This window comes from Taudactylus pleione, unplaced genomic scaffold, assembly GCF_031769625.1.
Source record: "Taudactylus pleione unplaced genomic scaffold, aTauple2 ptg000016l, whole genome shotgun sequence".
Classification (NCBI taxonomy): Eukaryota; Metazoa; Chordata; class Amphibia; order Anura; family Myobatrachidae; genus Taudactylus; species Taudactylus pleione.
The window spans coordinates 39,627,414-39,645,235 of record NW_028284418.1 but is presented as its reverse complement, the minus strand read 5'-3'; the positions used below and the strand labels follow the sequence as shown (position 1 = coordinate 39,645,235).

The 17,822-nt window shown below is 43.2% G+C and overlaps 1 protein-coding gene across 1 annotated transcript in view; it reads right to left on the bottom strand.

Annotated features, from left to right (window-relative positions):
• NPFFR1 (neuropeptide FF receptor 1) overlaps window positions 1-17,822 on the bottom strand; it is a 219,356-nt gene that overhangs the window by 24,312 nt on the left and 177,222 nt on the right. Inside the window, exon 3 of the mRNA XM_088473654.1 lies at window positions 6,014-6,113. Within this exon, the coding sequence (XP_088329780.1) occupies window positions 6,014-6,113 (100 nt within the window). The remainder of the gene's footprint in view (window positions 1-6,013; window positions 6,114-17,822) is intronic.

The following is a 17,822-nucleotide window of genomic DNA, read 5'->3' as shown; positions in this document are numbered from 1 at the left end:
GGTCCCCCCTATGCAGTGCCCCTTATATTATGCCATCAGTAGTGGTCCCCCCTATACAGTGCCCCTTATATAGTGCCCCCAGTAGTGGCCCCCCTATGCATTGCCCTCAGTAGTAGTCCCCCTATGCATTGCCTCTCGTAGCGCCCCCCTATACAGTGCCCCCATGAAGCAACCCTCCTATACAGTGCTCCATGAAGCGGCCCCCCTATACAGTGACCCCTGTAGCAGCCCCCCCTTTGTAGTGCCCCTTACACACACAAAAAAACTTAATTCCCACTCCTAACGTGACCGCCGCTGTCTGCTCCGAGTCCTGGCTCTCCCATCACCAGCTGCAGGGCTAGCCAGAAGGTGGAGCTCATGAGTGAGCTCCAGCTGGCTCCATCCGTTGATGCAGCAGCCAATGAGAGTCTGTCTGACTCTCATCGGCTGCTATATCACTGTGTAGTGTGGATCGCTCTCACTGCGGTCTACACTACACTAGCGGCGGGTGCAGAAAGCGGACCCTAGTGCAAGCCACTAGTGGGGGCTCAGAAAAGACCACCCCTGTTGCCCCCCCTTGATCTGGCTCACAGCCCCCTTCCCCATACTACCCCTTAGTTCACACAGCACCCCCATATTACATTGCAGTATGTAGAGCCCCTATACTACCCATTAGTACACAGCACCCCTTATTACAATGCAGTATACACAGCCCCCCATACTATCCCTCCATACACACAGCATCCCATATTACATTTCAGTATACACAGCCCCCCATACTAACCCTCAGTCAGTATATACAGCCCCACCCATACTAGCCCTCAATATACACAGCCCCCTATTACCCCCAGTATACACAGCCCCACCCATACTAGCCCTCAGTATACACAGCCCCTCATATTAACCCTCATTATACACAGCCCCCCCATACTACCCTTCAGTATACACAGCCCCTCAGTATACACAGCCCCCCCTATACTACCACTCACTATATACAAACCCCCATGGTAACTGCATTTCTTCCAGTCATGAGCAACAGCAGTGAGTTAGGACAGTGTTATGAGTGAAGGAATCACAGCCACAGGCTGTCCAGTGACAGTTCATGTGAGGAGCATGAGAAGTGCTGGGTTGATACACACAGCTCAGAGACAGGAGAGAGGGGCCAGGCAGGCACTGTGTCAGACGGCCCCGATATGTGTGCTTTCCTGGCTGCTGCTTTAGTTTGCTGGCGGCACAGCTAAGAGAGGGGTGGCAGTGTAGCACAAGGCGCACTGCCCTCTTGATACAGCACTGCTTCTACTTATCTTTGCATGAGCAATTTTGGAATTTAGTATTTATGCTTGTGAATTGTATCTTTTTTGGATGTTTATCAACTTTGACTTTGTCCCAAACAATTCTAAATTATTGAACCCATTGACTTCAGATTCAGCCCTCATGGTCATACCTTCTCCTACTGACTTTGTGCCACACACCTAGGACCTTATTCAGAGTCGGTTGGTCGCGAGCGCTGATGCGCTTGTAACCGACTCGATGGTTAGGCCTGAGCACGCACAGCAGCCACACTGCGCATGCGCAAGCCCCGGAGCGACAGAGAAACTCTGTCGCTCCGGAGCTCTCTACCAAAGGGGTGGCTGTCGATGTTGATCAACAGCTGCCCCCGTTTGGTAGGCGGGCCGGGGGGGTGGTTTCCAAAATGGAGGCGTTCCTTTATGAACGCCTACCATTTTGTGGGCGGCCGCACTGACATCATCATTGATGTCAGTGGGGAGCTTCCTGCTCCATCAGAGCAGAAAGCTCCCTGGGGCTTACAAGTGCCCAGACCCAACCTTAGGGTCTGGTCATAAGCCCCGATGGTAGCGATGGTGATCACCATCGCGACCATCAACCTGGTTGGTCATTAAGCTGTGGGTGGTAACCCACAGCTTAACGATCGACAAGGAGGTGGCCGTTCAGGATGCAAGCGGCCGCACTGATTCAGGGCAACCGCTTGCAACTAACGACTGCCTCTGAATGAGGTCCCTAGTCCTTTCAAGACTAAGCTGCTTTGTCAGACATTAACTGTCTCTGACAGCTATTCCAGCCAAGGAAATATGTCCTCCTAAGGTGGCAGTAGCTAACTAAAAAAGATTTGCAGACTAGAGGAAATAGGTTGGGTCAGTATTCTTAGTGGACTATGAAGTGTGGCTCTCCATGTGCAATATCACCCTAAATATCCTCTACTCAATAAGTGAGAAGATACATTTGGTAGAATAATGGCTCCAACTGTTGGTGAAGGACCAATTACAGTACTGATTGACAAGGAATAAGTTTTCTAGTCATTTATTTGACTCCTGCAGATCGGGTTCCAGTCAATAGATCTACACTAAAAAGGTTGACAATGTAGATAGACCCCAAATGGTAGATGGGGACAAAAGGTCAACAGGTATAAAAGGTATACACACAAAAGATTGACATGGATGAAGATAGACAGGTACAAAAGGTTTACAGGATCAAAAAGTTGACATTGAAATGGTTGACACAAAAATGGTCGAAGCATGGTTTTTAGGATTAGCGTTAGGCGCCTCCTGGAGGGTTAGGTTCTAGAATGGATGGTTAGGCTCTAGAAGGGATGGTTAGGGTTAGGCACTAGAAGGGGCGGTTAGGGTTATGCACTTACCACGATGGTTAGAGCTAGACATCAGGATGGATTGCAGGGTTAGGCACCAAGGGAAGGGTTAGGGTGAAGATTGGGGTTAGAAACAAAAAATGATGTTGATGATTTTTTTGTGTTGACCATTTCAATGTCGACATTTGACTCTGTCGACCTTTTGTACCTCTATATCTTCATCCATGTTAACCTTTTGTTTGTTGACCTTTTGGTTCCTGTAGACCTTATGTCCCTGTCTACCTATTGATTGTCTACCATTCAGGGTCTATCTAGACATTATCTATCTTTTTACTGCATATCTTTATTCCAAACCCCTGCAGATCTTGGAGTGTCATACAGTTCTTGGTTTGCTAGACGGGCCTGGGGATCATGTTAGATTAAGACTGATGTTCATACACCTGCCTTATTAACCAAGTTCTTCAAACTGTATCCAGCTGAGCTTAGAGGGTTGCATTCATAGTCTGCTGTTACCCGGAGTTGACAACATAAGGATCTGACAACTACAGATAACATGAAGTTCACGTCATCACTGACAACTACATTATCTTTTCATGTACTGCAATCAGTACTTGCTAATGGTCAAGTAAATTAGGACTAAAATACCTTACCTTTATTCAGCTTATGAGAACTGTAATATGACAGGATACACTGTAATGTAAGAGATAAGCGACAGATGGCAGTGCATGTTTTTTTCATCACTTACTGCTAAAAGTCAAGTTAATTTGGACTAAAAGATCTCACTTGTATGGAACATTTATAAGACAATCACTCCTACCAATCAGTGCTTTAATGGATCGAAAGTTGTTTGCCTGTTTATCAACTTTGGCTCCATCCCTTACAATTCTATGGGGAGATGTAGCATACCTTGGAAAGAGATAAAATGGAGAGAGATAAAGTACCAACCAATCAGCTTCTGTCATTTTACAGGCTAAGTTTGAAAAATTACAATTAGAAGCTGATTGGCTGGTACTTTATCTCTCTTCATTTTCACTCTCTCCAAGGTTTATACATCTCCCCATAAATTCTCTAACCCATTGACTTTAGCTCCATCCTATGTGAGTCTAACTTCTCTAACACATGGGCTTAATTTTTGTCACTCATGACGCATCATCTCGGGACTAAGTGGCATGGCTAGATGTGGTCTTTGAAAGTTAACCCAACCCCCCAGCTGGTGGCTCCCATGATTGCCATAACAGAATGCAGTAAATTGTGATTAATTGAACTGTCTGACACTCTGTGAAAACATGTAAGTTCCGTCATGCGTTTGTCCAGAGCCATGAAACCTGCATAGGTAGTTACAGTATATTGTAATTTTTGTGCCTTTGTCTAGCATGCTATCCATAACAATATTTACCTGTCTACCCAGCGTAACTTATACATTATTTTTCCTAATTTTTTATAAGTTTCTCAAACAGTGAAGAGAAAAATAAGGAGTGACCTGCATTGGGTACAAAAGTATTCAAATTATATCACTGCCTTTGGTGTCCTTGTCAACATGTGCTGTTTATGACAGTGAGTTGCTATTTAAGTTGCTTATACCACTAAGTATGCAGTGATTGGTTGAATTCAATAGTTGGATATGTTTTTGTAGTCATAGATGGATGCAAAGGAGAATGGAAATGAGTATCCTACAGAAAGATTAATGTGGTGAAAGGAAGAGACCTCTTTTGGGCTTGAATTGAGACCCTTAACTTTGAGCAAGATAAGTTTTGCTAATAGCTTGCATTTACTCTTAAAGAAATGGTTATATTGATGATATATTGATACTGATCATGCTCATTAGGGGCTAAAGGTGTGCAGGGATAGAGAGGGCAATATAATGTATTGCTCTTAGGTTCTGGGAAATTAATAAATTATATATTTCATATTTTGTATATATTTCAACTGCTTTTTATCCTAGAGGGGCCCATTCATCATTCCTTAAAGTAGGTGAAAAGTTTAACCTTACCCTTCTTTTGTAAGATTAAGCTATTGGGGCTATTCACTAGGTAGGTATTACAGTAGCTACCACAGATATATTCTTCTTATCTTGCAGCCCTGAAGCCATCCACTGTCCCATAGACTAGTATAGGGATCTTCTTCATACTGGTGTTTGACTGTGGGAAGCTACAGTATGTCATCTTTAGATGGGAATGAGGTGTGGGTTGTAAAACAAGATACTCCTGCCCCCCTCTGGCCCTGCTTCCCTCTGGTAGTGCACATGCATGAACCCAGAGTAAGGAAATGAATATGTTTATGTAATGCTAAGAAACCATTGATTACAGTTAGAATGGTGGATTTTTTGTAAACTAGTGAAAAGTGAAAACAAAATGAAACCTATACTTAAAATATAAAACTGTGGGCCTGATTTAGAGATGTACACTATTCTGATGTTTATGTATCATAATGAGCGATAAACTGCACATGCATCTGAGTTGCATGGCGCATGCACCAAGGTACATTACCATAGCTGTTCGCAGCAACGTTTTACTTACAGTGTGATTAACAGTCAGGGAGCATTTGTGGGAGGTGACGTGGAATGGTGGCAAAGAACGCAGATGTGTAACGACCATTTTCGGGGAATGTTACAGCCTGCATCTGCGATCCCGTACACAATGAAAGTGGATTTGGTGTCTCAGTACATGCGACCATTCTGCTTAACCATAGGGCTACTCAGAAGTCAGATTATCCAAGGGTCTGTGACTGGTGCTGCATCTTTGTACGCAGATGCTTGGATTTGAAAAACCACAGGTGGGCATCTCAATATATTCCTCAGCATCTGCTACATTTGCTTTTTCTCACACAGCAACTGCGTACCAGATCGCAAAAGCGATGGAATGAGCGTACATCTCTGAATCAGGCCCTGTGTTGGCTAAAGGGAACAATGAAAACATACAAGGACCTGATTGAGAGATGTACACACAGTTAAATGATTATTGGCTGGCTGCTCATGCATAACAGATGAATGTGGGTGCAAATGACATCAATTGGTAGTTAGTAGGCATGTGATTCCTCAGGGCTCTGTGCACCTATGTTGAGTTGTACATCTGTAGCTGCCCGTAGGAGGTAAAGCCTATATAGGAAGCACCCCAGCAGGACATCCCATACTGTTTCAGGAACATTGCACAGTCTGATGTTATTTCTGTGTTATAAAGGTCTTGGCATATTCTGTATATATAATTTTCAGCTCTCTATGGAAATAGTCTTGATCATGTGAGTACATTTACATTTACTACAGAAGTCCTGTTTAGAATCCGCCAATGCTTTATGCAATTTGTCTGGAAAATTATTGTTTTAGGTCCACAATAAAAGAATGATAAAATATCTTCCTGGACTCGGAATCATTGATTCCTAGTTATAAAAAAGATAGAAGCTTCAACAAGGGTAAAGCAATCATATTCACTATACCTTTCCACTGCAATGGCCACCAGAGTGAACACAGAGGCAGAAACAGACATCCCTTGGACAAGACCACTCATTTTGCACATAATGTTGTCAAAAGGCCACCCTGTAATAGAAAAGGACAGAGAATCATACCAATCAATAGTCTTGGTATTATAATATTAAAGTGTTGTACTAGGATATGAAGGGCTCATTGGTAAATCCAGTCACAAGGATACACTGTACAACTTATGGACATGCCTTGTCTTAGCCTTCAATTTTATCGCTGCTTCAAATCCTGCGAGCAAATCCGACAAAAATTGGTGGCTTTGAAAACTCAATGCTCACTAATGTAACCCCTGGTTTCATTTCTAAACTGTACCAGAAAGACAACAGTAAGAACTTAGAAGCTGATTGATTGCCGTAGGCAGCACTTCCTATCCTACGCAATTACCGGTGAAATAGGTTTCATAAATGCCCCATTTATGTTGCTCACATATTTTATGTAAAAAATACAAAATAATCTGGGGGTTTATGTAATAATGTGCTATCTGCAGCCGCTGCGGAAACTTCTGCTAGTCTTCCTGTATTTTTAAAGCGGCAATCATTTTAAAAGCAAAACCAAGCTGGTTTTGCCTTTAAAATGATTGCAGCTTTAAAAATACAGGAAGACTCACTGGTGTTCCTGCAGCGGCTACAGATTGCACACTATTACATAAGCCCCACGGACTTATTGGGTAATTATCTTATACCAGGGGGAAATAAGGTCACTTTCGTATTGGTTTCCTTGTACTAAATATACTAATTTGGTCAGATTGGTCCCCAGCACAGAATGATCTGGTAAAATGTCAAATCTTGCATCCTCTGATGGAAGGAGTTAGCCAGATAATGCCATTCTGGGCTAATCTGGGCTGGGCAAATGGACGAGCCTTGAACTAGTGCAAAAATGAGATCTCATAAAATATCATAAGATTTAAATGAAATAACTACAAAGTGTGTAAAGGGCACATTAATGATGGTGGTCAGTGGTTAGTGCATGGTCGCTGAACCTCTTTCTCCCTGATCTATAGGTTTTTTTTTTTTTTAAATGTTTATTGAAAACAAAGTGCACAGTTAAAGTTTAAATAGGACAAAGTCTAACCACATAAAACAGTAATAAGTAAATACTAGTAAACAATATAATCAAAACATGGTACCTGCAGTGCTTTTTTCAGTTCAGGATGAGTAAGAGGATGAGAGGAGGATCAGGAGAGAAAGATTGGGGGGGATGTTCCACAATGTGAAGGTTACAGTGGTATTTTTAAATGTGTCATCCTATAAACCTAAGTATGCAATGGACGGATAGGTAGTAGGTTTTTTAATGTCTAGAATTTCTTATTAGGAATAATATAAGAGACAGAAATGGCAACAGCAAGATCCCTGTTATTAAAGATGACCAAACATTTTAGAACTGTTCAGTAGAATGTTCATCTCATTCTACATGTGGCGGCAATATTATGCACATCTCTCTTAGGTGATCCTTGTTTGTCTCACTTTCTGGGGGGCAGGGAGTGGCACCCGATATTCGGGAGGTTCCCGGCCAAATCAGGAGGGTAGGAAAGCCTGCACATAGATTAGTGGCTTTGTTAACTAAAGTCTGTGGTAATTGGTGACAAAAGGAGAATATCAGTTGCTAGCCATTTTATATACTGTATGTGGTAAACCAGAGATGTACACAACCTACTGTATTATATTTTCTCATTATTTTGAATCAAGACTTTTTCAAAACAGATATTTTTTCCCAAAAAAATGCCACATGTATTTTATTTTCATGACAATACATCCAGGAATGTGAAAGAAGAACTGCCCTGGTTATTTCTATGTATGCTTGTCATCAGCTAATAATTGGGACGGTGTTTTCAGCTTGGCGGTTATCAAAATATGTTTCCATTTGCAGTTTATTGCACTTGAAAATGCCAAAAACCATCTGCCTTTTAATAACTGCTAGTTAGTACATTTCCCCTAAGAAATAAATTAAAAACACTCCTGTACATGGGAATATATTATTGAATACCGCCAATTTTATACCACCATCCCAATTATTTGCTGATGACAAGCATACAGATCGGACAAATTATGTAGCACTTGACAAATCACTGTCTATAATTATAAAAAATGAAAACAACTGTCACACATTACTGTATTTAATTCATTTATGTCCATTTTAAACCATGTGTACTTATATATAATTACTTCTGATAAATGTGTTACATGGTGATTAAATAAGAAAAAAAGATTTTATGCACCCCAAAAAATACATCAGACATATTGAGGCATTGTGTGTATATATATATATAGGAATATGGGAAAAAATCTGGCACTCACTAACGAGTATGGTTGCTTACCCCGTTGCCCTCCGCTGACCATGCAGGATCACTGCACCGAACAACAACACCCCATATGGCGGCGGCACTCAGGGACTTGAAATTAATACAACACACAAATAGCGGCAGTCTACATCAACGTTTCAATGCATCAACATTTTCATCAGGAAACAAAGAAATAAGAAAATACACATCTTATAAGTGCTCCCCTTCACCAAAGTTCCATGTGCAGCCACCCTGCTTCCGGCCGGGATTGCGCCGTTGCGCACATATTGATGACATCACCCATGTGCACCCATCCCCATGGTAACGACTAGTATACAAAAACATACAACAATACATGACAGGGAAAATTCACAATGAATGAAGTTAAACAGTACATTCTAAATATACAGACATGCTAGCAGAGACCTGAATGCAGACTAGCAAAAATTTATAGCAACAGAAAGACTAAAATAATAAAGCACGACCATAGTGTAACTGACACTACACTGAAATAGAAATAATCATCCCAGCACTGCATCACGCAGGGAAAAACTAGTGCTGAAGTACATTGATCAAAATCAAGAACATATTATTTAAATACAATAAAGCATCTTAAAACCTACAGCAGAAAAGTACACATTATAAGAAACAATGGAGTCCCATTGTCTCATTAAGTCCCTTGGGACTCAATGAATCAAGAAGAAAAATCCAAGTGCAGTCCTTTTGCAAAAGGATCCTAGAACGATTGCCCCCCCTCACTAGGGGAGGTGCATGATCAATAACCATGTGACGCATTGTGGTAAGTGAATGTCCTGCAGTGGCAAAATGTTTGGCCACAGGTTGTCCGCTTGTGCCAGCGAGAATGGCGGCACATATCAAAGATATGTGCATCGCCATTCTCTCTTTGAATTGACAATCGGTCTTCCCGATATAATATTTGCCACAAGGACATATAAGGGCATATACCACGAATTTACTAGAACAACTTAAGTGATGGGAAATTCTAAAGCGTTTAGCAGAATATGGGTGTTTGATCGTGTCACCGGTTAACATATAACCACATGTGACACACCCCGCACACTTAAAGCAACTTTTTTAAGTGGACCTAAAACATTTTTGGACAGTTTTTACCCAAAAGTGTCACATCAGTATGTATTAAATAATCACGTATATTTCTTCCCCGAGAATAACAACTAAGGATACGCTTGTCTCGTAAAGTGGGCAGTTCCTTGTGGCCAATGGTTCTTAATAGCTAGCTGAACTTTGCCACTAGCTGTGTTATATCTAGTTGGCCATGGTATCCTTTTAGTATTACATTTGGTCTTTTTAGCAGTGAGGGTTTTATCACGTGAGATAGAAATTACTTTTTCTTTTGTCTTCAATAGAGTATTATAACAATACCCCCTATCCACAAATGTAGTAATCATGGTATCCATTTGACGATGCATGTCTATCTCATTGTTACATATTCTCCGAATACGAAGAAGTTGTAAAAAGGGTAACCCCTTATGTACCATTTTAGGAGGAAAACTAGATGGTGAGAGCAACATATTGCGATCAATGGGTTTAACAAATAATGACGTATGTAGATGGTTATCAACAATGCTAATGGTGACATCAAGGAAGTCAATTCTATTAGGTTCAATCCTGTATGATAACTGAACAGGGCCCTGTTTCTTGTTATGTGACTCAAGGATAGAACAAATATGATCTTTTCTACCTACCCACAACATCAAAACATCATCTACATAGCGTGTGTTATACAAATTATTGCTAGAAATGGCAACATCACCGAAAAATAGGTCATCCTCTATACTGAACATAAAAGCGTTCGCATACGATGGGGCCACAGAGGACCCCATCGCACACCCAGAAACCTGCAAATAATGATTACCATCATACCAGAAATAAATTTCTCTTAAGTACTAATTCTGATAATTCGCAAAAAAACTACAACATTAGGACCAGAATACAACTCATTCCCCAGAATAAGTTTCCTGGTAGCAGCAATCCCTAAATCATGCGGAATGCAGGTATATAGAGAGTTAACATCGATACAGCACAGCAAGCAATGCTCGGAGATAACCTTCAGTTTGTCCAGTGCCAGCAATAACGATGTGGTGTCTTTCAGAAATGATGTTTTAGCCTGGATACACGGTTGTAAAAATTGATCCAAAGAAATAGAAATAGGCTGAAATAGAGACCCCCGGGCAGAAATAATAGGTCTACCTGGGGGATTCTGTAAGCTTTTGTGGACCTTTGGTAAAGTAAATAGTAAAGGCTTCACAGGAAAATCCCTTGTCAGATATTTTTTGGTGATTTGCGAAATAAATAGGGAGTCACAGGCACGTTGTAGTAGCATATCCTTGAGTCACATAACAAGAAACAGGGCCCTGTTCAGTTATCATACATGATTGAACCTAATAGTATTTACTTCCTTGATGTCACCATTAGCATTGTTGATAACCATCTACGTATGTCATTATTTGTTAAACCCACTGATCGCAATATGTTGCTCTCACCATCTAGTTTTCATCCTAAAATGGTACATAAGGGGTTACCCTTTTCACAACTTCTTCGTATTCGGAGAATATGTAACAATGAGATAGACATGCATCGTCAAAAGGATATCATTATTACTAAATTTGTGGATAGGGGGTATTGTTATAATACTCTATTGAAGACAAAAGAAAAAGTAATTTCTATCCCACGTGATAAAACCCTCACTGCTAAAAAGACTAGGGGTGAGCGGGTTCGGATTTCTGAAATCCGAACCCCCCCAAGCCCCCCCGATCCGAGGCCGATCCGAGTCAGGCTCGACTTTTCCCGCCTGACTCGGATCTGAAATCGAGGGAAAACGTCATCAGCCCGCCTTCCGGGTCTCGCGGGTTTTGGATCCTATATAAGGTACCCGCGTCGGCGCCATTTTCTCACTTGGCTGTGGACAGTGAAGAGGGAGGGTGGGAGTTAGGGCTGGCTGGGCTGTGTAGTGTAGTGTAGTGCAGAGTAGTGCTGTGCTGTGCTGTGCTGCGCTGTGCTACTGTTGTCAATAGGGGCTGTGTCCACTACTTCAAAGTCCATAGGGGCTGGCTGTGTTGTGCTGTGCTGCTGTTGTCCATAGGGCTGTGTCCACTACTTCAAAGTCCATAGGGGCTGGCTGGACTGTGTTGTGCAGTCAGTTGTCCATCAGGGCTGTGTCCACTCCAAAGTCCTGTGCAGTGTCCCAGTCCTAAAGGGGTGCTGTAGTGTTGTCCAGGGGGTGCTCTGTCCGTCAGGGGTGCTCCCCCCAAGTGCTAAAAAAATAATAATATTTTTTCTGTGTTTGTGAATTGTGTGCACTGTGGCTGCACGTGCATCACAAAGGAGCAGCGCCAAGCGTGCGCCTGTGTCCCATTAGTAAAGGGCCGGCTGGCTTGTCCATTAAAGGGTGCTGTAACCCCCAAAGTACACTCCAAACAAAAAAAATATATATTTTCTGTGTTTGTGAATTGTGTGCGCAGTAGCCGCACGTGCATCAACAAAGTAGTGCCAAGCGTGCGCCTGTGTCATAAGTAAAGGGCCGGCTGGCTTGACCGTTAAAGGGTGCTGTAACCCCCAAAGTACACTCCAAACCAAATAAAAAAATATTTTCTGTGTTTGTGAATTGTGTGCGCAGTAGCCGCACGTGCATCAACAAAGTAGTGCCAAGCGTGCGCCTGTGTCATAAGTAAAGGGCCGGCTGGCTTGACCGTTAAAGGGTGCTGTAACCCCCAAAGTACACTCCAAACCAAATAAAAAAATATTTTCTGTGTTTGTGAATTGTGTGCGCAGTAGCCGCACGAGCATCAACAAAGTAGTGCCAAGCGTGCGCCTGTGTCATAAGTAAAGGGCCGGCTGGCTTGACCGTTAAAGGGTGCTGTAACCCCCAAAGTACACTCCAAACAAAAAAAAAAATATTTTCTGTGTTTGTGAATTGTGTGCGCAGTAGTCGCACGTGCATCAACAAAGTAGTGCCAAGCGTGCGCCTGTGTCATAAGTAAAGGGCCGGCTGGCTTGACCGTTAAAGGGTGCTGTAACCCCCAAAGTACACTCCAAACCAAATAAAAAAATATTTTCTGTGTTTGTGAATTGTGTGCGCAGTAGCCGCACGTGCATCAACAAAGTAGTGCCAAGCGTGCGCCTGTGTCATAAGTAAAGGGCCGGCTGGCTTGACCGTTAAAGGGTGCTGTAACCCCCAAAGTACACTCCAAACAAAATAAAAAAATATTTTCTGTGTTTGTGAATTGTGTGCACTGTGGCTGCACGTGCATCAACAAAGAAGCAGCGCCAAGCGTGCGCCTGTGTCCCATAAGTAAAGAGCCGGCTGGCTCATTTCTTAAATGGTGGTGTAACCCACAAAGTGCACTACTCCAGCAAAAATAAAAAAATATTTTCTGTGTTTGTGTGCGCCTTAGCCGCACGTATATATCAATATAACATAAATGGAGGACCAAACTTTCTCCGATAAAAATAAAATAGGGAAAGATCAAGAACCACTTCCTCCTAGTGCTGTTGCTGCTGCTGGGAGTTGTTCATCATCCCAGAGAGGAAGTAGGAACACCACTACTTTTACTAAACAATTGACCCTCCAACAGTCCCTAGCGATGAGGATGAAGTACGACAGCAGTCATCCTGAAACAAAACGTATAACTGAGGCCTTGACTGCTATGTTGGTGTTAGACGTGCGTCCGGTATCCACCATTAGTGCAGTGAGATTTAGACAATTGATGGAGGTAGTGTGTCCCCGGTTTCAAATCCCGTCTATATTCCACCTGCATCCTCAAAGCAGCAGCGACAAGTGTGCGTCTGTCTGTTAAAGGGTGGTGTAACCCTCAAAGTGCTCCAAAAAATAAAAAACTATTTTTTTTATGTGTTTGTGACTTGTGTGCGATGTAGCCGCACGTGCAAGTGTGCGCCTGTGTCATAAGTCAAGGGCCGGTTTGGACATCTGGTCCGGACTGAAGGACGTGCCAACAATTTCTGACAAGTCTACTGTCACTGCATATGATACTGTCCTCAAAGCAGCAGCGACAAGCGTGCGTCTGTCTAAGGGTGGTGACACCCTCAAAGTGTGCTCCACAAACAATAAAAAAATTCTTCTTTTTTTTTCTGCCTTGTGAAATGTGTGGGCTGTAGCCGCACCTGCATCCTTAAAGCAGCAGCGACAAGCGTGCGTCTGTCTGTTAAAGGGTGGTGTAACCCTCAAAGTGCTCCAAAAAATAAAAAACTATTTTTTTTATGTGTTTGTGACTTGTGTGCGATGTAGCCGCACATGCATCAACACATTAGCAGCGCCAAGCATGCGCCTGTGTCATAAGTCAAGGGCCGGTTTGGACATCTGGTCCGGACTGAAGGACGTGCCAACAATTTCTGACAAGTCTACTGTCACTGCATATGATACTGTCCTCAAAGCAGCAGCGACAAGCGTGCGTCTGTCTAAGGGTGGTGTAACCCTCAAAGTGCGCTCCATAAACAATAAAAAAATTCTTCTTTTTTTCCTGTCTTTGTGAATTGTGTGGGCTGTAGCCGGACCTGCATCCTCAAAGCAGCAGCGACAAGCGTGCGTCTGTCTGTTAAAGGATTACATCGGTGACAGCATCCAAGTAGGCATGTCAGACAGTCCGTACATGTACTGGCAGGAAAAAGAGGCAATTTGGAGGCCCCTGTACAAACTGGCTCTATTTTACCTGAGTTGCCCCCCCTCCAGTGTGCACTCCGAAAGAGTGTTTAGTGCAGTCGGGAACCTTGTCAGCAAAAGGCGTAGGAGGTTGCTTCCACAAAATGTGGAGAAGATGATGTTCATAAAAATGAATTATCAACTTTTCCAGGGAGACCAGCCTCCAGAACGTACAGAGGGACCTGTGGTGGTGGATTCCAGCGGGGACTAATTAATACTCTGTGAGGATGAGAATGTACACAACACTGAAGAGGGTGAGGAATCGGTGAATGAGGAGGATGGGGACGACATCTTGCCTCCGTAGAGCCAGTTTGTGCAGCGCCAGATTAATTGCCAGCTTGTTTTGTGGGGGCCCAAACGAACCAATCATTTCAGCCACAGTCGTGTGGCAGACCCTGGCGCTGAAATGATTGGTTTGTTAAAGTGTGCATGTCCTGTTTATACAACATAAGGGTGGGTGGGAGGGCCCAAGGACAATTCCATCTTGCACCTCTTTTTTTTCTTTGCATTATGTACTGTTTGGGGCCTAGTTTTTCAAACTGCCATCCTGTCTACCACTGCAGTGTCACTCCTAGATGGGCCACGTGTTTGTGCAGCCCACTCGTGTCGCTTAGCATAGTCATCCATCTACCTCGGTGCAACCTTTTGGACATAAAAACACTATTGTGAGGTGTGAGGTGTTCAGAATAAACTGGAAATTAGTGGAAATTAAGGTTTTTGAGGTTAATAATAGCATAGGAGCAGAAAAATCAACACATTCTGTGATTTTAGCTGTTTTTATGCTTTTAAAAAAAAAAATACAGATCCAAAACACAAAACTCAGAACCCAAAACACCGAAGGGTGGTTTTGGCAAAACCAATCCAGATTCAAAACACGAAGAAAGATCCAGATCCAAAACCAAAACACAAAACATGAAAAGTGGCCGGTGCACACCCCTAAAAAAGACCAAGGCCCTCATTCAGAGCCGTACGCTCTGAGCAGAGCACACGCTCTGAATGAGGGCCGGGCTCCATTTTCATGGAGCGTCCTCCTGGAAGCTCGTATAGCTGTGGGTCACCACCCACAGGCTATACGAGCGTGCATTGTGATGGTCGCGATGGTCGAGACCATCGCGACCATTGAATTTTCGAGCCGGAGCCTGCGGTTGAGGTTTTCAACCGCAAGCTCCGGAGTGATTTTGGCTCTATCAGAGCCAAAATCACTCCCACTGACATCACTAGTGATGTCAGTGGGCCGGCTTTTGACGGGAGCCGTTCCCGTGGGAACGCCCCCGTCAGGGAGGCACGCCCCTGGCACGCCCACCAAAGGGGGCGTGCTGTCAATCAACATTGACAGCACGCCACCTTTGATCGGACACAACGAGCGAAGGACTTTCCTTCGCTCGTCGCGTCTGGCGCATGCGCACGACGGAGCTCCCTCCGTCGTGCGCATGCTCAGTCCATAACATCGACCCACTTGCGAGCGGACAGCCGCTCGCAAGTGGGTCTGAATCAGGCCCCAAATGTACTACTAAAAGGATACCATGGCCAACTAGATATAACACAGCTGGTGGCAAAGTTCGGCTAGCTATTAAGAATCATTGGCCACTAATTACTAGAGACAAGGAACTGCCCACTTTACGAGACAAGAGTATCCTTACTTATTATTCTCGGGGAAGAAATATACGCGATTATTTAATACATACTGATGTGACACTTTTGGGTAGAACACCGTCCAAAAATGTTTTAGGTCCTCTTAAAAAAAGTTGCTTTAAGTGTGCGGGGTGTGTCACATGTGGTTATATGTTAACCGGTGACACGATCAAACACCCATATTCTGCTAAACACTTTAGAATTTCCCATCACTTAAGTTGTTCTAGTAAATTCGTGGTATATGCCCTTATATGTCCTTGTGGCAAATACTATATCGGGAAGACCGATCGTCAATTCAAAGAGAAAATGGCGATGCACATATCTTCGATACGTGCCCCCATTCTCTCTGGCACAAGCGAACAACCTGTGGCCAAACATTTTGCCACTGCAGGACATTCACTTACCGCAATGCATCACATGGTTATTGATCATGCACCTCCCCTAGTGAGGATCCTTTTGCTGAAGGACTGCAGATGGATTTTTCTTGATTCATTGAGTCCCAAGGGACTTAATGAGACAATAGGACTCCATTGTTTCTTATAATGTGTACTTTTATGCTGTAGGTTTTAAGATGCTTTATTGTATTTAAATAATATGTTCTTGATTTTGATCAGAGTACTTCAGCACTAGTTTTTCCCTGCGTGATGCAGTGCTGGGATGATTATTTCTATTTGAGTGTAGTGTCAGTTATACTATGGTCGTGCTTTATTATTTTAGTCTTTCTGTTGCTATAAATTTTTGCTAGTCTGCATTCAGGTCTCTGCTAGCATGTCTGTATATTTAGAATGTACTGTTTAACTTCATTCATTGTGAGTTTTCCCTGTCATGTATTGTTGTATGTTTTTGTATACTAGTCATTACCATGGGGATGGGTGCACATGGTGATGTCATCAGTATGTGCGCAACGGCGTGATCCCGGCCGGAAGCAGGGTGAATGCACATGGAACTTTGGTGAAGGGGAGCACTTATATAAGATGTGTATTTTCTTATTTCTCTGTTTCCTGATGAAAATGCTGATGCATTGAAACGTCGATGTAGACTGCCGCTATTTGTGTGTTGTATTAATTTCAAGTCCCTGAGTGCCGCCTCTATATGGGGTTATATATATATATATATTAGGGGTGTGCACCGGCCACTTTTCGTGTTTTGTGTTTTGGTTTTGGATCTGGATCTTTCTTCGTGTTTTGGATCTGGATTGGTTTTGCCAAAACCACCCTTCCGTGTTTTGGGTTCTGGGTTTTGTGTTTTGGATCTGTATTTTTTTTTTAAAAAGCATAAAAACAGCTAAAATCACAGAATTTGTTGGTTTCTCTGCTCCTATGCTATTATTAACCTCAATAACCTTAATTTCCACTCATTTCCAGTCTATTCTGAACACCTCACACCTCACAATAGTGTTTTCATGTCCAAAAGGTTGCACCGAGGTAGCTGGATGACTATGCTAAGCGACACGAGTGGGCGGCACAAACACGTGACCCATCTAGGAGTGACACTGCAGTGGCAGACAGGATGGCAGTTAGAAAAACTAGGCCCCAAACTGTACATAATGCAAAGAAAAAAAAGAAGTGCAAGATGGAATTGTCCTTGGGCCCTCCCACCCACCCTTATGTTGTATAAACAGGACATGCACACTTTAACAAATCAATCATTTCAGCGCCAGGGTCTGCCACACAACTGTGGCTGAAATGATTGGTTCGTTTGGGCCCCCACAAAACAAGCTGGCAATTAATGTGTCCCTGCACAAACTGGCTCTACGGAGGCAAGATGTCATCCTCATCCTCCTCATCCACCGATTCCTCACCCTCTTCAGTGTGTACATCCTCATCCTCACAAAGTATTAACTCGTCCCCACTTGAATCCACCACCACAGGTCCCTCTGTACCTTCTGGAGGCTGGTCTCCCTGGAAGAGCTGATAATTCATTTTGATGAACATCATCTTCTCCACATTCTGTGGAAGCAACCTCCTACGCCTTTCGCTGACAAGGTTCCCGGCTGCACTAAACACTCTTTCGGAGTACACACTGGAGGGGGGGCAACTCAGGTAAAATAGAGCCAGCTTGTACAGGGGCCTCCAAATTGCCTCTTTTTCCTGCCAGTACAGGTATGGACTGTCTGACATGCCTACTTGGATGCTGTCACCGATGTAATCCTCCACCATTC